Source organism: Conger conger, chromosome 11 (genome assembly GCF_963514075.1).
Source record: "Conger conger chromosome 11, fConCon1.1, whole genome shotgun sequence".
NCBI classification, from domain to species: Eukaryota; Metazoa; Chordata; class Actinopteri; order Anguilliformes; family Congridae; genus Conger; species Conger conger.
In genome coordinates this window covers 39,690,312-39,718,303 of record NC_083770.1, presented here as the reverse complement: position 1 = coordinate 39,718,303, position 27,992 = coordinate 39,690,312, and the positions used below count along the sequence as shown (strand labels likewise).

At 44.7% G+C, this 27,992-nt stretch overlaps 1 protein-coding gene across 2 annotated transcripts; it reads right to left on the bottom strand.

Moving 5' to 3' along the window:
• Positions 1-322: 322 nt before the first annotated feature.
• Positions 323-22,795, bottom strand: cds2 (CDP-diacylglycerol synthase (phosphatidate cytidylyltransferase) 2). 2 transcript variants are annotated; one of them, XM_061260991.1, is made up of 13 exons: positions 22,666-22,795; positions 15,431-15,576; positions 14,494-14,590; positions 11,172-11,269; positions 10,196-10,335; positions 7,225-7,283; positions 6,752-6,834; positions 5,895-5,982; positions 5,634-5,702; positions 5,102-5,254; positions 4,599-4,718; positions 3,589-3,692; positions 323-3,210 (listed from the first exon to the last, which is right to left on the bottom strand). In XM_061260991.1, the coding sequence occupies exons 3-13, from the start codon at positions 14,548-14,550 to the stop codon at positions 3,078-3,080; spliced, it is 1,104 nt and encodes a 367-aa protein (XP_061116975.1). In that variant the 5' UTR covers positions 14,551-14,590; positions 15,431-15,576; positions 22,666-22,795; the 3' UTR covers positions 323-3,077. The 2 variants fall into 2 exon arrangements, with proteins under 2 accessions (XP_061116975.1, XP_061116974.1); XM_061260990.1 differs by having other exon boundaries at positions 22,424-22,713.
• Between the last annotated feature and the right edge of the window lie 5,197 nt (positions 22,796-27,992).

Sequence of the window (27,992 nt, the reverse complement as noted above, 5' to 3'; positions counted from 1 at the left end):
GGGCAGGATAGTATAAAAATCCAACACATTAAACAGGTCTGTAGAGAGCAATGGGAAGCTGGAATCTAGCTGGAATAACTGATTTACCATCAATTTTGCCCAAACAAACCATAGAATTACATCACATTATTTCAATCAAGCCCCGCCGACCAATCCTGGTTGCAGCACTGAATTGGTTGCTTTGGCAGTTAACAGCTGATTGACTTGGTGAACAGTTACATTTATTTGCCATTCATTTTAGGTTGTACTGAGTTACATTTTATAAAGCATGGGTGGGGCAATCTCGCACAGCACCACTCCTTACGTTAAATGACAGCACATCTTGTGTGTTTCAGGTTCTTTATTGAGAAAAGAGGCCTCTGAAGGTATGATTTACAGAAGGAATATGACAAGAAACCAGCGTCAAAAACGGTGCGCAAAACATGCGATTTAAGGTGACCATTTAGATCCCACAGCAATAAAAACAAAGACAAAAGAAACCTGAAGTTTCATCTTTAATTAAAACTCTAAATCATTCTTCCCTGCAAGTGTGATTATAGATATTTCTCATTATTTGGATCTGACCTGTTCAAATTGTTCAATTGTGTTTGAACTGTAAACTCAATATTCTCTGACTCCAGACAACCAAATGGTGAAGAATAATTAATTGACATCTCACAGACCTGGGCAGAGCTATGCAGTGACAGACTCTTAAACAGGGGAGTGGCCATTCTACAAGAGGGCACAATCAGCTCTGAAGCACGATGAAGCCATCAGCTTCCCTTACCCCTCATATGAACCAGTGTATACAGTCTAGCATCTTCATCCCCATAGCCCTGGGGATTATGGGAAGTGTAGGCAGAGATCAGCCTGACTGGGGATACTGGGATGTGTAGGCATGAGACCAGTCTAAGTACTGGGGATTCTGGGAAGTATAGGTGCAGAAACCAGCCTGACTAGTGTGGATTCTGGGAAGTGTAGGCATAGAGACCAGCCTAACTCCTAGGGATTCTGGGAAGTGTAGGCACAAATACCAGCTTGACTACTGGGGATTCTGGGAAGTGTAGGCACAGAGAGCAGCTTGACTCCTGGGTATTCTGGGGAGACCAGTCTGACTACGAGGCAGTGAAAGAGAAATGTAGCGATTAACCGGGTGAGTGTTGAGCGTAGCCGTCCATGACTTCATGGACGCGTGTAACCTTTCCTCCTGAGGCAAAACCTCCATAGTAAAACTGAAGATGCATCAGTGTGCCTGCCCTGAACTCAAGTTACATAGGTGTGATAAAACAAATAATACTGTTTTTCCCCAATTATGGCTAGTTTTGCTAAATATTGGCAGTGTTATAATAACAACAGGTAAGACCAGCCAGTCAGATCCAGTCGTAGTAGACTGGAGAACTTTAGAATGCTTCTCACTTATATCCTTAGAATAACAGAGCAGCTAGTAGTCAAGTATGCAGGAAAGCATTGAAACAGAAATCTCTAGTAACAGAGCAGTGGCTACGGTTCCTCCACAGTTCTGCACGTTGTATGACTTTGTTAGAATGCAGCTCGTACAGCAGCGAAACACACTGTAACCCACTGCAATTAAGGGACCATCACACTGTAACCCACTGCAATTAAGGGACCATCACACTGTAACCCACTGCAGATAAAGGACCATCACACTGTAACCCACTGCAGATAAAGGACCATCACACTGTAGCCACTGCAGATAAGGGATAATCACACTGTAGCCCACTGCAGATAAAGGACCATCACACTGTAGCCACTGCAGATAAGGGATAATCACACTGTAACCAACTGCAGATAAAGGACCATCATACTGTAACCTACTGCAGATAACTATTTAACCCTTTCAGTCCCGAGCCAGTCCACCCAAATCCCACGGGGTTTTGGCTTTTGCTGAGAAAATTGAGAAAGTAGAGAACATTTAGGAGGGGCTTAAAACAATACAGCTGTCATTTCAATTGGCTGACAAGGTATGACGCCGAGACTGCCATAAGGCAGTCCTGGGATTTTACAGTAATTATGCTGGAGTGCCATAAGGCAGTCCTGGGATTTTACAGTAATTATGCTGGAGTGCCATATGGCACTTTTGGGACTGCAGGGTTAAACTGTTTGGAGCCAGAGGACAGTGACAGAGAAACACCGTTACGACCGAGAGTAGACGCCACATCTCTCTAGCATTACGCAAGCATCACAACCCCAGGCTACCACTGCTCTGCTGACCGGGCTGTAAGAGAAAGAACTCTTCTTTGAACCGTGACTCAGTCACCTGAAAAACAAGACACTATTACACAACCCATAGTTTTATGAAATATATACTTGCGAGTGACAGGCTTTCAGAAACAGACAGAATATAGATAAATAAACATCTGTAGGTTTAAATAAACGTTCAGCATTATTCTGAAGCAAACTCCATCACCGATATATAAACATATGATGCAATAACTGCAACAGACAAAAGCCACTCTGACAGTGAAGTTCACGTGAAGTTACAGTGTGAATGCGTCGTTAACACAGTGCATTAAAACAAATAAAATATGTACCATAAAATATTCACACATATTTTTATATATAACATAGTCTACTGTATATAAGAAGAAATGTACAGCTGACCTCATGATCACCCGAGACGGAACGTGTCATCACTGCATTTGTAAATAGACAAGCGAACAAAAACAAAAACTAAAATGACACAGAATTGTACACGAACAAAACAGTACAGAGATACATATACAGTGGTATGTGTGCACGTGTGTGTGCCCCCACACACAGATACAGATGCGCGCACACACTCTCTCGGTCTCACACACACACACACGGCCACGTGCATCCACACACACCCACACAAACACTGACATAACGCAGGCGCGCACACACACACACACACACACACACACACACACACACACGCACGTGCGCACGTGGAACGGAATGATCCAAGGTTTAAGTTTTTGTCTGCTCAGCTGCGTTCTCGCTCAGACAAGCATCGTTCACCATCCTGCAGTATCCCACAATCCATCAGACCTCCTGTTGCTCCGAGGCTGCCTCCCCTCTGGCCTGCTATTCGTCCTCCTCCTCCTTAGGCCCGCCTACGCCGCCTCCTCATTGGCCGAGAGCAGGCCTTTCTCTGTGAGGTGGGCCTTCAGGGAGTTGAAGATGTGGAGCTGCTGGTCCAATCGTAGGGCGAGCAGCTGCTGGATCACCTTGCTGGGGTTCGGCCCCCTGTGGAGAGGGGAAACAAGCCTTTAAAAACATAAATAACCTTCTTCATTCATAAACATAGACTCTTGGAATTAAGAAGAGCGTACTGTAGACTGTACTAATCTAAAGCCCTGCTGTCTACATCAGTTATTTAGCTGATGCTTTTATCCAAAGCGACTTACAGTTGATTAGACTAAGCAGGGAACAATCCTCAATGGAGCAATGTGGGGTTATGGGCCTTGCTTAAGGGCCCAACAGCTGAACAGATCTTATCATGGCTACACCGAGGATCGCCAACCTCCTGGGTCCCAGTCATGTACCTTAGCCACTGGGCTACAGGCACCATCATGTACACAGGTGGGAGATGCCTTTGGGCCTGGGGAGGTTAGAGGGGGTCACCTGATGAAGCTGGCGATGTAGACGTTGACAAAGGTGGCCATGAGGTACTGGCAGTCGAATCGGTCCATGATCCCACCGTGCCCAGGGATGGTGTCTGCAAAGTCCTGAAAAAAAAACAAAAATAAAATAAAATAAGGCACTGTTAGAATAGAACGGCCTCACCCAAACACCCAATGAAACACTCCCATCTCAGGCGTCCAATCAGCACGCAACCTCCTCCGGTCTGAGACAAACAGCCAATCACATCTTTCCAGACAGACATCCAACCAAAGAGATCATTCCAGAGAGCAAGTTCAACAGCCTCAGGGGCAGGCTCCTGCCCTTGAGCTAGAACGAGCCCGACTGGTTCCAAGCTCTGATGTGAGAGAAGTCCACCCAACTTCCAGGGATGTGCTTTTCCTAATGAACTAGTGGGGCTCCGACAGAACCATCCACCAATTAGTGCTGTCTAAAGCCGGGTCAAGCCAATCAGATCACAGGAAACTAACCTGACAAATTCCAGAAGCTCTACAGCAGTGGTAACCAAGGAGATCTACCAGGAGATCTACCATGCTGAAGGTTTTCATCCTAACGCTAATGTGTCATAGCTGTTTCTACAGCACAACAAGATCTCTAGCTGTTGAATGATGCTTTGTTAGGGTTGGAGTGAAAACATACAGGATGCTAGATCTCCAGGAACAGGGTCGGGCAGCCCTGCTCTAGCTGTTGAATGAAGTGTGTTAGGGTTGGAGTGAAAACCTACAGGACAGTAGATCTAATCAAAAATTCCAAAGAAGCTTACAGTTGATTTGACTAAGCAGGGGACAATCTCACTTGGAGCAATGTGGGGTTAAGAGCCTTGCTCAAGAGCCCAACAGCATATCTTATTGTGGCTACACCGGGGCTTGAACCGCCAACCTTCTGTTAGAACTGGAGTGATGGTAGATCGCCAGGAACAGGGCTGGTTACCACTGCTCTAGAAGGAGAAACAGTGGTGCCACGACAGACCAGTTTTTGGGGGCCCAGCTCACCTTGATCTTGAAGGCCCTCTTGAAGCCGCTGGCGAAGAATCCTCCAAAGGGCCCCATGATGGAGGCGAAGCTGGAGAGAGCGATGCTGTGGATCTGGAACGGGTACATCCTCACCGTCGCCTGCAGGGAGAGCGGGGAACTGATCTCAGAACAGTGTGTGTACAGGGACACTCTCTCTCTCACTCATACCCCTGATCCCAGAACAGTGTGTGTACAGAAAAGTTGCAGAAAGCAATGCAAACCAAGCCTACCATTGCATTACGTTACATTATTATCATCCAGAGCGACGACCAAGCAGGAGACAATCCTCCCCTGGGGCAATACAGGGTTAAGGGCCTTGCTCAAGGGCCCAGTCATTTACCTTAACCACTACGCTACAGGCCGCCCCAGATACCCGATACCAGATACTGAGGGGCAGACACAGACACACAGACACACAGACACACACACACAGACATGCACGCACGCACGCACACACGCACGCACACACACACACAGCGTACCCAGCCGGTGAGGGACTCCAGGACGGAGGGCAGGCTGTAGTCCTGCAGCTGGAACAGCTCAGAGGGCTGGCAGTCCACGGTGAAGCGGTTGGAGTCGTTGTTGAACTCCACCGGACAGACAAAGTAGCTGTACCCGCTCATCACGTAGGACAGCTGGGGGGAGGGGGACACACTCAGAGTGGAGAACAGCGGTTTGTTTCCTTCAAAAACATTCCTGCTTCGTTCAAAGACATTCCTGCTTCGTTCAAAGACATTCCTGCTTCGTTCAAAGACATTCCTGCCTCGTTCAAAGACATTCCTGCTTCATTCAAAAACATTCCTGCTTCATTCAAAAACATTCCTGTTTCATTGAGTATGTGTAAATCTGTGTTTGAGCGCACGTGAAAGACATTCCTGCTTCATTCAAAAACAATCCTGTTTCATTGAGCATGCGTAAATCTGTGTTTGAGCGCAAGTGAATGTGTTTACGTGTGTATGCGTATGTGTACGCATGTGCGTTTATGCATGTATACATGTCGACTGTATCAATTACCAGGATTCCAAACACAATGGTGGAGAAAAACCCTCCGATGAACCCCTCCCAGGTCTTCTTAGGGGACAGCTGCAGATGACAGAACAAAACCCGTCATTTACCATTTCAAAACAAACCAGACAAATTACAACCAACACGTCACCTTTCTAGAAAAATTGAAATATAAAGCATCCAGAACCTTAACACACAACTGTAGTCAGCAAAATAAACAGAAAATAATTCGTTCACACTTTCTCTCCTTGAACAAAATGGCGGCCGAACCTTGATGAGGGGGGTCCGGCCGAAAAAGAAGCCGAACATGTAGGCCATGATGTCATTGCAGATGACACAGGAGATGGGCACGATGAACCTGGCAGGGAGCAGAGAGCGGAGTCAGCTTCAGACGCAGAAGACCACCCGAAACACGGGGGTAACCCAGAGAACGGGCACACGCCAAGATGTGAATTACATATTACACATCTCCTCATTTGGACTTCCTACTACCAGCTAGTTTAGTACCTCAGACTGTAACCTGCTCAGCCCATTTTGAAAATTGCAACAGTATATGGGCTCACATGGTTCTTCCTGAGATTTCTTCCCATTTGGGAAATGTTTTCTAGCCAAAGATTGATTGATTGCTTGCTTTTTGCGGGTTCAGGTTTCTGTCTGCCTGGTTTCAATTTTCCTTCTGGTTTGCTGCAAAGTTCTCTGTGTAAAGCGGCATACAAAATAAAGTGAATAGAATCCACCCAATTACCAGGAATGCGCTCTTCTTAAACTGGTTAGCGCTTTGCTCACAGACCAGTAAGACAGTTGCATTATGGTCTTGTGTAGGTGAGGCTCTAATCAGAGGCATTGAATCAAGCCAAAAGAACCATCCACCAATGAACACTGACTACAACCTGGCAGAACCAATCAGGTTGCAGGACACTGGACTCCTGGTGGGGAGTCGTTTCTTGCACGGTTCTGCACTTCCTCCTGCCACTACAGGCTGTATGTGAGTGAGACAGACAGAGAGACAGAGAGACAGAGAGGCGGACAAACAGACAGACGGACAGAGCGTTTCTCATGTGACGGATTGACGGACAGAGACAGACAGACAGACAGGCAGGCAGGCAGACAGACGGGGCATTTCTCACCAGATCATTCCCTCAAAGAGGTTGTGGATGATCAGGTGAGACTGAGTCACCACGATCAGCAGTGTGACATGAGTCCAGCCGAACTGAGAGAGAGAGAGAGAGACAGAGAGAGGGAGGGAGGGGAAGAGGGGGGAAGGGGAAAGGGAGGGAGAGATTTGTCCATTATATATATTATATTCCCCAAAGGAGTCCAAATCCTCTGGACAAAAATACAACAGAAATTACTGAAAGCTTCATGTGAGAGTGACAGGAGTGTGTGTGTGGGGGGGATTGACATCAACAGACGGTGCTGTGTGCCCGTCTAAAACGTTCGTGTTGTGAGTGTGTGTGCGTGTGTGTGTGTGTGTGTGAGAGAGAGTGTGTGAGTGTGTGTGTGTGTTGTGAGTGTGTGTGTGTGTGTGTGTGTGTGTGTGTGTGTGTGTGTGTGTGTGTTGGGGGGGGCAGTAATACAGCATGGGGATCTCCACACTCACCATGTAGAACTGCAGGCGGTAGTGTTTCTTCACCAGACTCAGCACGAACATGCAGAACCCTGAGTATCACCACGCAGAACCCAAATGGAAGCCAGGAAGAACACAAACACAAAGAAAAACACTCAGCAAAGGGAACAAGGAAAGCATAATAACACTAATAATAATACTGCTACAAAAACTTAAAACTAAATACTGTCCCTGAGGGCTCATGTTATTACCGCCCCTGTCAGCACAAGCTCTGCCCAGTGCTGTGGTGCGTATGGCTGGCCCTGCTCTGTGACTCTCCCTTTCATCATCAGAGCCTGAAGGGGCCGGGGGAGACCGGCCGCATGTTAGAGGAAAGGGGGAAGAGTAAAATGAGGATGGGAGAGAGAGAGAGAGAGAGAGAGAGGGAGATGGACAGAGAGAGGGAGATGGACAGAGAGAGGGAGATGGACAGAGAGAGGGAGATGGACAGAGAGAGGGAGATGGACAGAGAGGGAGATGGACAGAGAGGGAGATGGACAGAGAAAGAGGAGAGAGGAGAGAGAGGGAGAGAGAGAAAGAGAGAGAGAGAGAAAGAGAGAGGGAGAGAGGGAGGACAGAGAGAAGTGCATATGTGGAGAGCAGAGCAGTCCTGTCAGGCGGGTATAGCAATTACTGCAGCAGCAGGAGATCACTCGGGCTGTGACAGTTTGCCTCCATATTAAAAACATATTTCATCTGATAACTCATTAAACATGATGCAGCATTATCAATCTGGCTGTTTGGGGACGACAAAATCTGAAGGGCAGGGGGGGCTGTTTTAATCACTCAAAAACACATTAGCTACAATCTGTCATAAAAGCAAGCCTGATTCCACAAACCCAAAGCCCTCGAGCTAAAGCATATTATCATCAGCACGACCGCGTAAGCAGAGTTGAGCTCGCAGAGATCTACACACTGAGCAGAATTTATTATTTTTGTTTGTTTGAAACAGACCTGGGCCACATTCATATCTCAAGGCTTTTCCAGGAAACTAGATTACGTTAAACAAACCAACACAATCATAATGCAGCAGAATGCTGTTCTCTGTATTGGTGATGCTTATTCACTGCTGTGTTAAGTATTTTTAATTATCATTCGACTCAGGTTTGAACTGCACGTGGCAAAGTATATTATTACCACAAAACTATAAACACTGCAAAAAACAAAAACTACATCAGCCTCAACAATTTGAATCTTATATTTAGACTTATTTGTATTACCCTTTTGCTAAGACAAAAATATTGCCAATGAAGTGAGACAGTTTGGCTCATTTCAAGATTTGCCAATGGGGTGAGAAAATATAATTTGCTAGCAAACTAACTTAAAACAAGCTAATACTTTGAGAGAAAAAGAAAAAAAGATTTTAAGTCTCATTACAAGAGGACCCATTAATGTCTACCAAATCAGACATTTTGTCAAAATTCAACTACCATTTAAGGCACGATAAGTACAACAGTTTTATAACAATTTACTTGATATTTACTGGCATGCCTTTATATAAAATGTCTTCTTTCTACACCAAACAGAATGATTAGTCATTTTCCTGAACATACTATTTGTACTCTTTTGTCAAAAATGGTGAATGGTTTTTTTAAAAGTGAAGTCATTGGGGCTTGCAAAACCTAGCCAAAGCTTAAGAGAAGGCTCTAGAAGCTTGGTTTTGGGGGAGGAAACTGGGTGACTGCTAAACGCGCAGAGACAAACGCCGCTAAGCACGGAGTGATTCGCCACATCCTGCCCAGAGGAGGCAGAGCTCCGGCCGTCTCTTCACTGTACGGTTTCCTCCCCGCGAAACCCCCGCAGCCAATCAAACAAAGCTCCTTCCGCTTCAAACGACACCAAACAAGGTGAAAGTTTGAAGCAGAAACCGGTGCCTTTGTCTGCTTTGCAGTAAGCTGCGACACTGACACTGGGCACAATGTGGTACAATCTGCACTGTACACGGCAAAGCAGCCTTGCTCATCTGTGCATGAAATCCTTATTTTTCAGACAAAAAGGTTCACTGTTTAAATGACTGATGTTGGTTTTTCCAAAAACATTCTTCAGAGGTTGTGTTGAAAAGGACTGCTACCTAGCGACCATGCAAACAGACCATATACGGTAATTCACTTCAGTAAGAGTACAAGGCGAAAGGCCAACATTTTCCTCTCATACCAGGTCTGGAGCAGAGGACAGGGATTGACAAAAGGGGTTAGGAAATGGGTGAACTTAGGTAATGAACATCAAAATTTAGGTAATACGGAGACTCCTCCTGCCACTATCTTCTCACCGGTGAGGTACACCAGTACACTAGGGTAGGTAAAACCTGTATGGTATCACCTGCAGACCTGGGTCAAATACATCACTGTTTGAGATTCAAATACTTTTCTTTGCTTCTCTGAGCTTGTCTGGTGTATTGCAACCTATGACATGCTCTCAAAATGTGCAAGCCCCACCTTCTTGGTTAGCTCAATTCAAATGAGCACAGAAAAGTATTTGAATCCAAACCTATTACATATTTGATCCAGGTCTGACCACCTGTATGGAGTCAGCTGTAGGGCAGCTGTAATACCTGCATGGGCTCAGCTGTAGGGCAGCTGTAATACCTGTATGGGCTGAGCTGTAAGACAGCTGTAATACCTGCATGGGCTCAGCTGTAGGGCAGCTGTAATACCTGTATGGAGTCAGCTGTAATACCTGTATGGAGTCAGCTGTAATACCTGTATGGAGTCAGCTGTAGGGCAGCTGTAATACCTGCATGGGCTCAGCTGTAGGGCAGCTGTAATACCTGTATGGAGTCAGCTGTAATACCTGTATGGAGTCAGCTGTAATACCTGTATGGAGTCAGCTGTAATACCTGTATGGAGTCAGCTGTAGGGCAGCTGTAATACCTGCATGGGCTCAGCAGTAGGGCAGCTTTAATACCTGTATGGACTCAGCTGTATGGGCTCAGCAGTAGGCTGGTGGAACACCTGTATGCACTCACCTGTCAGGTAAAGGGCGAAGGAGATGAAGCGATGGTATTTGCTGAGGATGCGCAGGGGCTCCTCCCTCTGCACCAGAGTGAAGAAGTAATCGGTGACGGTCTCTCCGTAGAAGAAGTAGTTCACACACAGTAGGAAGTACCTGGGGGGGGGGGAGCACGACTGTCACCACGGAAACGCTGCCAGATCAGCCATCACACTCACTCACACCCTACAAACCACAGGATCGCGCAGTGGAGTTAACCTTCTGCACACAAACTGTGCAGTCACCTATAAAACAGCCCACGCACCATTTTTTAACGGTTAACTTTCAGAAATGCGGGCTGGAAGCAGCTCATAGCTCATACAACAGATGAAATTCCACACTAGACTTTATGGCAACATTATAAAATTAAATTACGACAGCAATACACTGCATTTACTGCAATATACCAACAGTGAGAGATCTCGATCTTAGCTTAACCTCATTAAACCTAGTCTACAGGACTACCTAATGCAATAACTATGTAAATTAACACTACATATGGGGATCTAAACAACTTGGTTTTCTAATAAATTACCATATTACAGACCAACCTCTGGAAGTCTGCAATGAAATTCAATACAAATTAGCTCATGGTTAACAAGCCAAAAGATGCTTAGTTAGTGAGCACACTGAATTCATATCAGACAAACAACACAGGGTAAATATAGAAATGTGTCTGCAGGTTTAACTCCAGTCCTGGAGGGCCGCATTGTCTGCAGGTTTAACTCCAGTCCTGGAGGGCCGCAATGTCTGCAGGTTTAATTAATTATCAGCCAATTTACTCCTGAGAAAGATATGTAGCGAATGAAAGACTTCAATTAAGCCACGACCGCCCATGGTGTAAGACATCAAACAACACAAACACACAGGAGGAAACGAATAGCATTAAAGAGGCCGATGATGTCACAGAGGGCGTTTCCACAGCGACGGGCGTTTGAGTGACAGGCTCTCACCAGCTAAGGGTCCGGAACCAGGGCAGGTGGTAGGAGTGGTACACGCTGTAGCCGATGGTAATGATCTCCTGGAAGCATTTGATCTGCACACACAGCACCTGGGGAGGAAGGGAGAGATCTGTCACACACACAGAGGCTTAATAACCTGCAATTCTTCTAGAAACCACGGGGGGTTCCAGAGCAGAACCTGGGGCTTTTCAAGACCAGGCATAATATAGTGCTAGATACTCTCTAGCTTTTAGATAAACTAACTACTTGGCACACTTTACTGGTAGGAAAAGGCAAGCATTGCTGGGCTGAATGGCCTGCTCTTGTCATTATGTTGTTAAGTCATGTTATGAATGTCACTGGTTCACTGCTAAAAGCAGATGAGATCAGTATTGGTGCAGGAATGTGGCAGTGTTACTCAACAAGAGCTAAGGTAATTTTTTTTATGTTTAAAAAAAAAAAAAAAAAGTCCTACACACGTGGATTGATGCCTGTATGCTGTAATGCAGTGCGTTCTACCCTAAATTCAATAACGGACATCGCTGATTCACTTAGAGAACACAATGGAGAATAATGTCAGAAATCAAGCTTTGCGGTAACGCGATTAAGGAAAGCGGCATGCGGTCTGCATGCCATTCCAAATGAATGCAGAACTCAACACAATGCAGCCAGGGTTGTGAATTTCCCTTATTTGTCCACATTAATACTGGTTTTCGGACAGAAGCAGAGGTTCTGCGTGTGTCATAAACACGTTTGCACACTCCAACAGCTGATAAGCAGGACGAGAACGTTCAACATTAAAGCTACTTATAAATGAATGTTGAAATTGAAATTGTTGCAGTTGAAATTGTACTTCCCTCTAGGGTCTTTCAGCGAACTTATCCCTGGTTATGGGTTTGCACTTTGTTGTACTTCGCTCTGGATAAGAGCGTCTGCCAAATGCCAATAATGTAATGTAATGTAATGAATGCATTTGGGAGAAAGGACTTAAGTCTTGAAAAATGCACTTAAGTCATAAAACATGCTCTAGTTTTCCTCAAACTTTCATCTAGTGATTATTTTGGCTGTGGAAACACAGTCAAAACAAAATAGTTTAGTTTTGGTTTTTTTTCTCCAAAGCTGACTTTTAACAACGGATTTTTAAGACCCTCAGAAGTGACAGTAGAAACCCTAGATAACACATAGTCCATACTGAGCTCCAATCCTGTCCCTACCTCACATAAATAACAGGGTCCCAACCAGCCCAAAAAGCCTCATCCGTATTTAAGGATGCAAGGCATCAATTTATCTCCACTAGTGCAGAGACCTCCAGAATCCCACAAATCACCACACTTGTCATGTTTTGAGCTGGGAGCTGAGCGGTAATGAGACCCATCAGAGGTTATGCCCTTACGTCTTCTGCTTTGGGCTGTGGGCAGAACCCTACCGTTGCACAGAAAACACAGAAGAAGACTCCAGCTGCCGCCTGTAAATGACACTTCTTCCGCCGGTAAAATACACTGTGTCTGACCGCCATTTTAACTCGCTTGAGTTCTCCTGCAGTGGAAACAAAAAGCTCCCTACACTTGGCTGGTGACTTCTCCTCCAAACCTCCCGTGTGCTGTATAAACAGTGCCAATTTATTGTCACACCACGGTGGCCCTATAGGGTTCGCCTAACTTCGACTCTACTGTCTAAAGCACTGTAAATAAAGCCCATAAACTCAAACCTAATGGGGGGCCGTTACAGACAGCTGGATGAATGCCTCCTAACACAGCTATGAAAGATTAACAAGATGGCTGGCTCGCCTTCAGCAGCCCGTCTCTATATCAATACTGAACAGCTACAGTGAGCGTTAACATGGGCTGCAGCCCTTTGTTCTTTGAGATGAGAGTTCTTCGGTTAGCGATATTTTTCCCCTCATCAGCACCCAGGGGGCAGACGGTCGTGTCAAAAGAGTAATCTCGTGTTGTAATCTCACGCCTGCATGTTTATTAATCTTTCAGGGAAAAGAACATTTAAAAAGAGATTAGCCTCGTAAAACCAGAAAGCTTTTGCTCGCAGCTAATTTGCGGAGTTGCGGTTAGCGTGTTCGTCTATCATACCAGAGGACCTGGGCTCAAGGCTCAACTCTTCCTTTTTTTCCCCCTCTTTGCGTCGCCAATGTTTAAAAAGAATATACAACAACTAAATATATTTTTCAACTCAGTCCAGGGGGTTTGGGGAAAGGCAACCGGAGCAGCGCTCAGTCTAGAGGGCAGAACAGAGTTCGCTTGGGTTGTAACATCAAGCAGAACACGGTCTTCGGCCCTCAGGGTGCTGTTGAGGGCACAAAAGCGCATTGAGCGAGTTCTTTGCGGGCCGTTTTCCCCGCAGGTTCACATCAGCGTCTGTTACCCAGGCAGTGTCAACAGACAGCTCGTCCAGCCTCACATTAGCGTCTGTTACCCAGGCAAAGTCTGAGTCTGAGCCCAGATTCAATCGGTTCTGATTTCACAAACTCGATTAGGGGGAAGTGGGCTGAGAAGTACCGGCATCACGCTGCCGATTGGCAGATTAATGGCGCTAACGGAGAGTGTGAGGGACCCTACGGGGCACCGAGGGCGAATACCACCATCACAGAAGAGTCTTTTCAGATCGCGTTTTAAAGGCCCAGACGCATCAGCGTTCTCATGCTGGTTTTAGTAACTAAGCAGCGATGAAGGTTTTTATTACCCCTCTCTAACTCCTCACCCAGAGCCCGATTCCCCCTCCCCCTCCGCCTCCTGAGGTCAGCTCTCTGTGTTAACATTCAGAAATATGAACACTTGACCGATTATAAATTAAAACAAAGTAGAAACAGTAAAAACAAAGCTTCGAAGGTATGCGTTTCGTGAAAAATGGAAGAAAATGAGCTTTGTGTTGTTTGTGCCATTTTCCGTGTGTAAAACATGAATCATGAAAACGCAACACAGCAAACAGCTCCCTGGATAGGACGATGTGAAAGACGCATGGGTGACACTGTAACCACTGTTATTCGCACAGTGTGCTGTCAGAGACACAAAGATGGGGAAAACGCTAGAGGGGGAGGGAGTGGGAGAGGGAGAGGGGGAGCGAGAGAGAGAGAGGCAGAGGGAGGAGATAGAAATAGATGAAGTGAGGAAGAGTGTGGACGAGGAATGCGCGAGGGAGAGAGAGAAAAACAAAGAGAGAGAAAAGGGAGGAGGGAGTGAGAGGGAGAGGGAGGAGATAGAAACAGATGAAGTGAGGAACAGTGTGGACGAGGAATGTGTGAGGGAGAGAGAAACAAAGAGAGAGAGAGGGAGAAAAAGGGAGGAGGGAGTGAGAGGGAGAGAGAAGAGTGTACTGCACTCACGATCATCATGAGCACCATGGGGCCGAGGTAGATGATGATGAAGAAGAAGGAGATCATGGCCAGAGTGAGGATCCCCCGCACCCACCAGTTCTTCCATCTGAAGAGAACACACAGCATTAAACACACACATACACACACACACACACACAGCATTAACCTGTAATAACAGTACATACACACACATACATGCATACATACATACATACAAACACACAGCATTAAACACATACACAGCATTAGTGTAATAACAGTACACACACACACACACACACACACACACACACACACACAAACAAACACACACACAGACAGACACACGTACCCGTGTGATTAGTCTAATAACAATACACACACACGCAAGAACGCACGCATGCACGCACAGCATTACTGAGATAACAATGCACACACAGCATTACTGAGATAACAATGCACACACAGCATTACTGAGATAACAATGCACACACAGCATTACTGAGATAACAATGCACACAGCATTACTGAGGAGATAATGCACACAGCATTACTGAGCTAACAATGCACACACAGCATTACTGAGATAATGCACACAGCAATACTGCGATAATGCACACAGCATTACTGAGGTAATGCACACAGCATTACTGAGATAATGCAGACACACACACACTGCATGAGTCTAATAACAATACACACACACACACACACGCAGGCACATGCACACACACAGCATTACAGAAATAAAACACAAACACACATATACATACAATATCAAAGTCTAATAACAACACACAGACACACACACACACACATGCACGCACGCAGCATTACTAAAACAATAGCATTACAAAAAAACAATACACAGACACACACAGCATTCGTCTTAATTAGTCAAAGATTTCCCAAACAGATATTTTTAAAAAGAACATAAGTCCCATTTTGAGACGGACAGCGGGGTTACCGTGACGACAGTCCGGACAGGGCTTTGTTCAGGACCTCCGGGGTGTCATCGGCCGCGGCGGGAGCCTCCGGAGCGCCGGAGTCCGGCTTGGTCTCGTTATCCGACGCGGACACCTCCCCGTCGGCCCTGCCCTCCCCCTCCGAGCCCTGGAAGAAGGACAGGAAGTTAGCCACCTTTCTGGAAAACCGCCTCGGCCGCATTCCCCCTGGATGATCCCGGTCGCCCGGCACGTGGCGGAACGCGGGCTCCGAACCCCCGCGCCTGAGAGCACTCCGATTCTGAGCTCAGGATTCCGGAGCAGAGCGGAATGGAATCCGGGCGATTGTGAGCCCCGTGTTCCGCTGGCCCCGCCCCTGGGGGAGAAGAACAAGCGGGGTTGTTTGTCACCCACGGGGCCAGTTCAGCGAGGGGTAAAAAGGGCCCGATTGTAGACCGACACACTGTCCCAGGTCAGCACCATGGTGCTCTGCATCCCAGCCACAGGAGGAACACGAAGGCAAAAACTCCCCATTCCTCCTTGTGACAGGAATTACACAAGTGGCCAATCCAATCTGAGCAACACACTTACCTAAATGCTTAATTCCAGCTAAAAACATTTACTGTACCGTGCTAAAATAAACTCTGCCATGCACAGCAAAACACTCACAGCTTCTGTAATGTACCTGTAGGTTTATGGGTAAAACATGAAATAAATACATAAATAAATAAAGCTGCAACAACAAAGCTGACAAAGCTAAAATGCCATAGCACGGTGAAATGTAACATTTTGCCCATTAAAAGTTCGAAAAATCCAGATCGAGAATGAAAAGTTGTTCACTAGCTAGGCCAGGCTAAAGCTGCATATATACAGTGCCCTCCAAAATGTTTAGCACAAAGACCCATCATTTATTTATTTGCCTCTGTCCTCCACAATTTGATATTTGTAATAAAACAAATCACATGTGGTTAAAATGCATATTGTTAAGATTTTAATAAAGGGCACTTTCATATATATGTAGAAATTCCAAGAGTTTATACATAGTACCCCCCACATTTTAGGGCACCATCATATTAGGGACATAGCAACGTTATGTAAATGACAGCAGTCATGCAGTCATTTGTCCCAAACATTATGGAGGGCACTATACATTTTCAATTTCCAGGCTAGGCTAAAGCTACACTTATGCATTTTAATTAGCTAGGCTAGGCTAAAGCCACAGCCTGCCCAACTGAGTGGGTCTCATCAAGAACCAGGCCTTCTGAAAGCCCCCACACTGTTCATATGAAACTAGGAATGTATTCATCCCATTCTCTACCCCAGGACCCCCTTTCTGGCCATAAAATACATTAGCATTGATGGTCTGCGTGTACTATGTATTTTAACTAAGTACATTTAAAAAGCATTTAAAATAACAAATACGAAACAGCTTCTTTTTCGCGTACATACGCAGTGCAGCAGCCAAAAACCCAACGGCTCAGATTAATGCATTACCGTGATCAATTGTATGTGTCTGTGTGTGTGTGTGTGTGTGTGTGTGTATGTGCATGCATGTGTGTGTTTACGACTGCGTATGTGTGTGTGTGTGTGTTTATGCGTGTGCGAGTGCATATGTGTGCCTGCATGCGAGTGAGTGCGTATGTGTGCGTGTTTATGAGTGTGTTTCTGCTTGTGTGTGCGTATGTGAATGCATGTGCGTGTGTGTGTGTTTGTTTGTGTGCGCGTATGTGTGTGTGTGTGTGTGTGTGTGTGTGTGTGTGTGTGTGTGTGAATGCATGTGTGTGTTTATGTGTGTACACAGTTTCAGCCAGTTGCAGCTTTGTGAGAGTTCCAAAAGTCCGGCAGTCATGTGACCCTGTTCTCCGTGGCAACAGTTTATCATGAAGCCTCGGCAGCCAGCTGCGCTGTGGCCCCGCCCCTCCCCCTCTCTCTCTGTCTCTGTAATTGGACAAGCACTCTAAGGCAAATCATCCCAGTTCATTATTGTTTTTCTACAAGTCTACAGCTTAATTGCACCATTTCTGAGGAATTTTGCGAAATATCTTGAAATATACACGCACAAGTGGGCGGGCATGCACGCACACAAACACAGACACACACACACACACACAAACACATAAACAGCACAAACACACACCAGCAGATGGAACCCGCCGGCCAGGCACTAAGGTCGCCATGGAAACTACATCCTGTCATTCAGGATGCCCGGACTAAAAATAAACAAACCAGGAAAAAAACAAAACAAAAACAAAGATGCTCGTGGAACGGAGAGGAAACCCCGACACACTTCCTGTGGAGAATGAAGATAACAGGAAGAGTGGCCGCTCCTCGGTTGTATCTGCATTTACAATGTGCAGGGAGACACCGCTATCTTCGTGGGAGGAAACTTATCACCATCCCACACTCACGGGCACAAGTCACACATTTATATTTCTATTGATTTTCATTTGCAATTCACCATCTGTAACACGGAAAACAAAATGCTTATTTTCTGGACAGCACAATTAAGACACCCAGGTCGCCGTGACAGTGCAATAGAGTAATTACTGTGCTGCACATCACACAGGCTAATGATTAGCCACGGAGAAGACAAGACATCCACACAGCAGGGCTCGGGAGGGTCTTACTGAACCGAAGGCCCGAAATGTCACTGAGGAAGCACAATTCAACAGACAACAGCCACGTTCAGCCCCGACAAAACACAGCAAAACGTTTATTTGAACAGAAACGGCGCCGTGTTGAACTGGCGTAGTACGGTTTGCACCTATGGGGTCTGAGAAGGTGTTCTGTGGGCTTTAAAGCGTAGGTCATTATTGCTTTGGGCTACACCCCGACACACCCACCAAACAGGAGCAAACGCACCTCAAAGCCTGTTGCAAAACGTTGCACACTGTTGGGAGGAAACATGACGTTCAACACAGAAAACGTGGCAAAATATTTTCCGATTGAACGTGTCCCAGTACATCACGCTTAGTTAAAGGGCTTGTTCGCTTCAGAGACATGATTGCATGTCATTTTCAGGTGCTGCGGTTAATCTAGATTGCGTGGGGGGGGGGGGGCACTCTAAAATTTGCAAGGCAAAGGAAAATGCAAATGCGTTGCAGCTGGGAATTGAGCGATTATTACTGATGGTCAGTGGAGGGTTGCAGTCGTGCAGAATCACTCAGCAGACAGGATGTACAATTTGACTATCCTCTACCTGATGCAAACACAGTGGCTGGAACAGGCTCTCTCATAGTGGGGACACACCTCCCTTTTAGCAGTGAGCTTCACTCCTGCTCCAGGAAAGCCACAGGGTGTGCTGGGGTCCTCACTCCTGGTCCTAGCCAGCCACAGAGTGTGCTGGCTTTCGTTGTTACTCAGCACTTAATGGATCAATGAAAGCAATTAATTACAGCTAACTCACCTCACCTGGTTTCTTGGGTGTGAACTGGCTGCTGACATTTAGGCAAAAACCTACAGACACTGCAGCCTGCCATGAGCAGGAATGAAGATCACTGCCCTATAGCCTCCATTTTGTACATTTTCTGATGGCTGTACATTACATTGTGTGGGTGGCCGAGCTGCTACAAATGAGGCCAGCACGCGCGCTTTAATTAGCCAGCAGTTATACCACTCTGGCCCTGAAGCCCCGCCAACTGGGCCTGGTCTCGGTGACAACTGGGAGGAGAAACCAGGTCATTGCCGGAAGTGGTGCCTGAGGACCGAAAATGGCATCTTCTTTAGTTTCGTTTCAATTGTAAGAATTCAGTTTTTAAAAATCAAATTGGGAGCCACGGTGGCACACAACTAAAGTAACGGACCTTGATGCAGGCATCAGTGTGATGTACTTGCACACCGAGGACTGGGGTTTGCGTCCCGGTCCCGCCAAAGCCAAGTTTGGCAGGCTCTCGTGGAGCGGCGTAATTGGCTCGCAGCTCCAAAGGAGGGACTTGGCAGGTGTATTTTTCTAGTTCTGGATGTGATGCTTTGACTTGTGGTAGAACCTATGCACTTGTAAGTCGCTTTGGATTAAAAGCGTCTGCCAAATGACTAAAATGTAAAAATGTAAATGTAGTAGGATCACCGCGCGCAATAGAACCCTAGAACCCCAGGTCACGGGCCTCGGAATCACAGTCACGGGCGAGACAACGCAGTTTGGAGACGTTCTCAGGATCGCTAGAGCCATCCGAGGCCTTTGAGGGATGGGGTCTCTGAAGGTCAGCTAAATTAATTCAGCCTCTGATGGTGGCTAAACAACTAGCCAGACATCTACAGCAAAAACTGAATTGGAAATCAAAAAACAAATGTAAAACTCCTTTATATGAAACTACAATTTGTGTGAATTTTAAGCATTCATATTATACTCTTCCCTGAGTCCCACAGAAACCCTTTCTCTGTGATGAAAAATCTTACAGGTTTAGTGATCTCTTATCACTAGAAGTCTCTGCTCCTTATGAGTTTGCCTGGAAAACAGCTCCTTGCCTCTCTACCTCAACTTCTTACAGCTCAAATGCATTTTGTGCAATACGATGGCTGCAATGCAGCAGGTGGATTGTCCAGTCTTTGTAAAGTGCTTTGTGGTTCTTGAAAGGAAAACTTTAAATGAATTAGTCATTAATATCAACAAATCTTTTTTCCTTCTTTTTTTATCTTTGAGAGACACAAACAGAATGGGAGGAATAGGATCTTTGGTGGAGATAAGAGCACCCTATCCTGGCCTGGGGGTCCCTCCTCACCCCCTCTGACCGCCACCTGGAGAGCCTGTTCTGCTCCTTTCACTGCCTGAGGCACAACACAAAGCTCTGTTTCCCAGCAATCACACAAAGCAAAGATTGTTTATACACACCAGATAATCAATTGCTGCTCTCCAATCATCCTCTAGGAGTTTCCTATCAACAAGAAGTCCCAGCTGGTAAGAGATTCCAGAACAGCCTTCTTCAATAATAGCAAGGGATTTACTCTGGTCTTGTAACAATGTTTTAACACAAAAATCTTACTTATTGTACCTTTAATGCATTTTCAGAAGATCAATGAAATCATAATGTTTTGGACGCAATAGCAGGGAGACTGAATTTTCTGAATGTGGAGCTGAGTATCTGGTGCCTATGCAGAATCTTTGCACAAACCCCACCACAAATAACTGGCTGTCCAGACACTTGCAGAACATTTCATCATTAATGGGAATGTCTATATTTCCCTTTCTGACTCATGTGTGGTTGCTTCTGACCAACATTGCACATACCCTTCCTCATTGTCATCCTCTAGTGTTTGCCAAAGCATTAAGCCACCCCTTACTGAACATTGCCAGGCACACTCAAAGCAGATGAACACTCATTTTTCTTGACACTGTTTACAGTAACAGAGATAAAAGTTTTTTTTTTTACCCAGCTGTTTTATTGGAGTCTGGTGAAGATAATTGATATCTTAAGACCACAGAAGACAAGGACTCTTTTTGTTTGTGTGAAAAGGGAGCTGATAAGATGGTCAGGCCACTTTTAAGGAGATTCTTTAGACACTGCTGCCAAGCCACGATAACTCACCACACTGAAAATCCAATCAAGCTCAAATCAATGAGTCCTCTGTTACTCAAGCACGTATCAAAGCGTAGGCCAACTCCATAGATCTCAGCTAACGTAACAAGTTTATTCTGAAGCACTTATACGCATACAACATTAACAATGACCTAACTATGTTTACTTCTACATTGCCCTTTTTCTGTAAGCATGTTAATAGCTTAGTTTGCATATATTTCTTTATTTGATCACAGCTATTCAGTTAATAGTGAACGAATCACTAACTGTCCAACCTCTTAAACCTTCGGGGTATATCGGGGTATATCAGGCACGGTGACGGTCAGACCATCAGCAGATGCTATACCACACAATCAGTATCTACGTTAGCAGCTAGCGGGGTTTACTACACGCTAACATAGCCTGAATGGTGAGTCTGCCAGTACAACGGAAGACATAAAAATGGCGAGAACTGACAAGAATTCTAGTAACGTTGACCAGTTAACGTTACAACCCTATCATTTCCAGCCATAACTGAATGTTTACCACTTTTATCCAGTAACACTGAATGTTGACATTATGACGTTATATTATAAAGTCAAAGCCAGCTAGAGGAACAGGCGAGTGACATCACGCAAAGACCTGCAGTCTGTTGGCAGGATAAAAATACTCTTAGTATCCTTCATTTAATTTGCCTCGTCCCTGGCGTCCTCCGGACTAAATTATCTAACCGTTAGCTGACATGAGTACCCCATTAGGGTATTATCTTAGCATACCTAGAGCTACCTTGTTAGCTAGCTGTAGCTGTTCTCCAGCAACATGTTAGCAAATGCCAGAGAAATAGTTGTCGATGGAAAATGCGCCACCGGGGGTATGACAACTCACACAAGCCGATGCATTTTTTTTAATTTACATCACTGAAGTTCATACAGCAAACTCCGGTCCAAGTTAGCTAGCGTAGTGTAACAACGGTAGCTAGCACATCTACGCCACTAAAACATTGAATGACAAATCCAAATAAAAAGTTAGCAAGCCAGCTAAAAAGTAAATTATTAATATAACGTTAGCTAACTTAGCTAGCTAACATTAAAAGCAATTAACAAGTTATGGATACTGTAGACTATATTGTTGCTAGAGATGGTTAGCCAACTCGGCTAGCTACTTTGCTAGATGGCACACATCTAGCTAGCTAATTAGAGCTAGTCACCGACAAGCTATATTGTCTAGACTAGTCATCTCAAGTCAAAATTTTACGTAAGCCGTAACGTGGCAAACGTTAGCCACTTGAGTATAGCTAACGTTAGGCTAGCTAGTAGCTAATTGGTTAGCTTTTAAACGGTGGCTAGTGCTAGCTAGCAGTCGAACTTACTAGCTGTTACTAAAATTGCTAGCTGGATATGAGGCGAGAACGCCACTAAATTAACCTAACATTGGGAAAATTCATTCAGCCAAGCAATTCGCTAACCGATTAGATAGACACATAAAAGCTCATCTTGAATTGGAAAACGAAAACGCTGAAATAACCTTGTCATCTGCTGATTGTTGTTTCAAGTCGTTCTCTGTTGCGCCGCGGTGCCGAAGCTCTGTCATAATTATGAAGATCAACCGTTTCGGCGGGGTTCTGTTATTTTAAAAATTATTAGGATATCACAGTTATAGCTAACTAATGCAGGTACTGACTACAGTGTGTTGCTTGCCCGCTAGTTGGCTAACGTTATTTTGGTCGTAACGCAGTACGACGATCAATCCAACCCTGGAGAGTGTACCTCACATCCGCACTCTGCTGTAACCCTTTATCCGCCGTTTGGTTTGTCAAACTGCTTCTCCTCAGTTTAGAGATTTCCAAAGCGAAAGATACCCTCCCCTTATGAAAGCGTTAACTCCCCTATCTCGACGGTTAGCTCCGTTTATAACCGAACGCATTGAATGGAGCTTAAAATAATTTATCCCAGGAGCCTGATTGTTTTTAACTGTGTATGGCTATGAGGGATAACGATTATACTTCATATTACCTTTTGGCAGTAGAACAGCATAACCATTCTTAAGTTATGCGTAATTATGCGTTTGTAGTTCACTGTAATGGTTACTTTCGATGCAAAGTGATCTATTTAGAATTTATAACTAGCCTATCTGCCAAAATAAATTTATTTAAGCAAAGAGACCCATTGCTGGAAAAGCCCTGCTCGAGAACTTCTATTTATCGGTTAAAATACTTTTTCAATGTGTGGCAATTTAGATAAGATGGCTGTTTTTGTGATCCCTGGAAAATCAGCATTGTCATGGCGACGATGTGTGGTGCATTGCTGTATAGGCTACTAAGTGGCTATATACTGGAAATAATCATTTTATTTTCTAATTGGGTCCTTCTGAAACTATATCTGTAACTGGTGTTGTATATACACTCAATGGCCACTTTATTAGATGTAATATATTATGCCCCCAGCAGCCTGCACTGTTGAAATGAGGCAGGATGGCTCCCTGGATCCATGCTGTTTCCACCCACCAACAGAAATCCAGATTTGACCAAGCAACCTTTTTTTCAATCTTCAATAATCCAGTTTTGGTGATCACATGCCCACTGCAGCCTCATCTTCCTGTTCTTAGCCGACAGGCGTGTAAGCCAGCATGTTCTTCTGCTGCTATAGCTCATGCGCTTCAAGGTTCATTGTGCGTTCAATTTTCCTTCTGCCCACTGTTGTAAACGGCTGTTATTTGTGGCCTTTCCGTTAGCTTGAAGGAGTCTATTCTCCTCTGCGCTCTCGCAGACAGCAGCCTTCATGCACCCTGCTCTTGTGAAATGGCTGAAGCTAAGCAGGTGTGGGCTTGGTTAGTACTTGGATGGAAGACCTCCCAGGAAGACTATCTTGCTGCTGGAAGTGATGTTGATGGGCCAGTAGGTGTCAATCTTCCCTCTGGTCAAATAAACTCTAATGCACCAGTGCAGTGATGGGGACATTGTTAAACTGGGGTCCTGATTCACTGTTGTAATTAAAGATCCCAGGACACTCTTTGCAAAGAGTAGGGGGTTTCCTGGTGTCCTGGTTAAATTCCTAACCTGGCTCTTTTAATCCTGCCACATAATCATTGGCTGATTTAATTAAAAAAAAACTTTTATCTCCCTCGCCACCTTAGCTGATGTGAGCATTCTGGCACAAAATGGCTGCCGTGCACCCCCCAGGTGGGTGGTACACATTGGCGGTGGTTGAGACAAGTTCACCTCGTCACTGTAAAGTCTTTTGAGTATCTGTCTATTGATCTATCTGATTGCACCACTGTCTGTAGTCCAGCACAATTCGGAGATGCTGGCACCACCACGTCTGGCACAAATAATCGTCCCGTGTCTTGGCTGACATTAGCTCAGGAGGTAAAAGCGGTCGTCTGGTAGTCTGGTTTGACGGTTGGTGTGTGTGAATGCGAGGCATCAATTGTAACGTGCTTTGGATATAAAGTGCCTTTGGCCCATTCTAATAGCAAATAAACCTCTTAAGCATGCTTTAAATATTGATTAACAGCGACATGATTCTCTGTTTTGGGGAACATATCAACATTAAGTAGGGTACTTAATAAGTGGCCTCCAAAAGTATGATAACGGTAGAGTGAAATCTGTCTTTTGAGCAAAATTAGCTATAGGATATGCTTACGATCAAAATATGAATATGAGATAAAAGTACAGACAATCAGACATATTTGCATGGTATTTAATAGATGGTCTGTTGTGAGTCCTCCCATTTATATATACAGTATGTGAGGGAGAGACAGGGAGCAAAAGGGAATTCCTTGTTTTTCAGGTGATGCCAGTGATGCACATAAGTCATGTGAACACGTATTGTCCAATCAAGTCCCATGTTTTTACTGGAAAAGATGGCCGTGTCCTAATCTAAACTCTTTAGGTTTACAGTCCCCATAGCCCCAGCTGATACTAGGCCAGTATGGCGTAGGTCCAGAAAAACATCCGCCTGTAGCAGATCCCCGTAGCTAGCGGAGACTCTGATTTCTAAGTTTGACTGTAAATATTGTATAAATTACAACCAGGAGCTGCATATTTACTCATTGAGATTTGCTGTTCGATACGGAAACTGAATTTATAGCGTAGCCTATACGAAACCTTCGACTATCACAATTACTTCTCTATTCGGATAAATTATTGAAGGGCTCCTGAATGTCACCATCCCGCAGCCACCGCCTACTGGCTTTGGCGAGACACCTCTTTGTGTCATCTGCGGTGTTGTTGGTTAAATAATTACTGAATATTCACAGCCAAAGCAGCTGTTAGCGATATGAATATGTTGATTTTATTTCGATACAAGTAGCTAACGTTGTTTTATGCGATTATATTTTAGATTTTGTTGAGAAGCCAGTACTTTTATGTTATCTGCAGTGACGAAGCATTTATAATCCTGACAATGTTCGTGCACTTTTTATGAGTTCATTTTATAGCTAGTGGTTCGATTCTCCAAATAGAATTAAAACATGGTGATGATGGGCTACATTTTATTCGCATAAACCTGGTGGTAGCGTAGGCCCCTATCCATTCTGCGTCTCGACCAGGAAAGTTTTGTCGGTAAATATGGGCTGCACAACAGGGACTCGGAGGGTGTGATCTGAGCACTGCTTGACCTTATGTTGCAATTTCCCGTGGAGTTCACACATTATGGCACAGGCTACTCCTAGTCCGGGACACACGAGATTTGCCCTGGCAAACGCAGAGAAGTGGGAAAAACTCAAAAGGGCTGATATAGGCTAGTTGGGATCAGTGGATTCGACGAAATCTGTAATACGAAGTATTAAACATAATCTACATGTGCTGCAACCTTACTGTTGTCACAAAGAGGTTACTATACTGGGCTACATGCAAAATCCTGCCCTGTCGTCGCTCTGGCACAGTCAGAAATGTAATCTTGCAAGCTGAAGTTTGATCACCAACATGTAATTTGGACAGCATGTGTAAACTGAATACATGGGTTGAATTACTATGATTGGTAATAGCCTAAATGATGAATGAGTTTTGAAACTCGCCTTCAGAATAGGCCTAGTGCCCTTTTCACATTTTCATTGAAGAAATGTAAAATGCGAATACACGGACACTTACATGAAGCTCTCGTCTGGAACACAGTTTTTATTTTATTTTATTTTTTTATTGCCATATGTTGTAGTATTTTCTACTTCGTGTCGTTTATGCACGTTATCATTTTTAGTCGTGCAATACAAATATTGAACGCCAGGTGGCGGCAAGTACATACAAGTACATGTTTTGCTTGTGGCATTTCAGTCAGAACGGGAGCCATTGGTTAACGTCTATTTTTCATGTAAACATGAATATTTTTGCTACTACACAAGTCAAGTACATTGTGTGTCCAGAGGGACAGAGAGAAATGAGTGTGTGTAAGAGGAAGGAAAAAGGCACATCTGTGTGTGTGTGTTTATGCATGTATACTAGTGTGTGTGCGTGCTTATGTATGTATACTAGTGTGTGCGTGCATATGTATCTGTGTGTGTGTGTTTATGTATGTATACTAGTGTGTTAGTTTGTGCATATGTACCTGTGTGTGAGAAGCAGAGATGTATTTTCTACTGGTGGGTTCAGCCCATTGCGTGACAGAGGGCAGCAGCACTCAGACCTGAGGCTCCCTGCTGTCGACAGGCTTCGGGTGGGAGACACTGCACACAACATTTGGGATGCTGCCTCTGCCCCAAGAGTAGTATGATGCTGACTGCTGATTTTGTGTGGATCTGTGTTTGTATTTTCAAAATGTAAAAAAGAAGTCCTTTGAATTTGTTTTCTTCTGCTCTCTCATCCAGTTAATTTACATGTCAATCAATCAATAACATGATAACAGCACATACATTTTTTATTTGCTTATGTTAATAAGCTAAGACTACTACTACTACTACTACTAATAATAATAATAATAATAATAATAATAATAATAATAATAATAATAATGCTGGATGCTGCAAGTATAACAGCCACGATGGGGCTGACCGAAGAGAGTTATTATTATGAATATATCTATATATATGTGTTTTTCAGACAGTTTTGAGGTACTGACTGGTATTGGACAGAGCCACAGAGACTAGTGTGTATTACTCATTTATTCATTCATTCATTCAATTTATTTAGCGTGGTGTTTGGTGCAGTATTTCACATTCAGCCACTCATTGGCTTTTAAGAGCTGCAGAGGAGGTAGTGACCCAAGGTGCTCCTGTGCATGTGTGGTGGTACCCCAGTCAGCCCACACACGCCCACCCGCTTCCCATTCGGAGGTGAAATGGATTTCACAGCAATGCATTCTGGGACCGATCAATGCGCTTATTTAAGCAAAACTACTTATTTGTCAGTGCCCATTCATCATGACTTATTGCCTTCATTTTGCCGATAGAATTATACAAGATGGCTTCATATACCCCGGGCCCTACCGGACAGTGCAGAGATAGAGAGAGCATGAAGTTATCAGACTAAAAGCAGTCCACAATCTGAAGACAGTATTTAAGGCTTCCGGTGAATGGGGAACTATGCAAAGATCAGACTCTGACTTGATTGAAAGCTTGCTGAAATAAAGGTATAGTGGAGATACATGTTTGTCCCTGAAGGAAAAAAAATCCCAAATGTACCCTGAAATGTACAGTAATGTTCTGTATACTAATAATTGCCTTTAAAAAGAGAAACATGTTAAAATACTTTACTAAAGCAAATTTTAAATCATCTGAAGGATACTACCCGGGTGACAAACATTGTAGCTTTTTAGGCGCTTTTTGGTGCCCTTTATCTTCTGAGGGTGCATCAGCATTACAGGCTGTGTGCCCTGCTGTTCTGTAAGAACACTTCTAAAGTGTGTGCAGAAAGCATGAACTGTTCTGGGTTCCATCGCTCAGATCTGGGGCTCCTGTCTCATTCAGCAGCGCAGGCATGTCTACAATGTCTACGCAGTGTGCATGTTCGCTGTGGGATTGACGCTGGGGGGAATGCCGATGAGCTTGCAGTTTGCCCTTCAGTGTGTAGGTGATTGTGCATTTTTTTATGCATTGATTGGTTTATGTAAATTCTCCCGCTGTCAGGAAGTGCATTCAAAGACTAATTTAGCATGCAAATGAA

Coding starts and splice junctions, on each gene's coding strand:
- cds2 (XM_061260990.1), bottom strand. CDS start 22,489: ATGACAGAGCTTCGGCACCGCGGCGCAACAGAGAACGACTTGAAACAA. Junction 11,270..14,493: donor CCATGGTGCTCATGATGATC/GTGAGTGCAGTA, acceptor CTTCCTCCCCAG/GTGCTGTGTGTGCAGATCAA. Junction 7,284..10,195: donor CTTCGCCCTTTACCTGACAG/GTGAGTGCATAC, acceptor GGTGATACTCAG/GGTTCTGCATGTTCGTGCTG.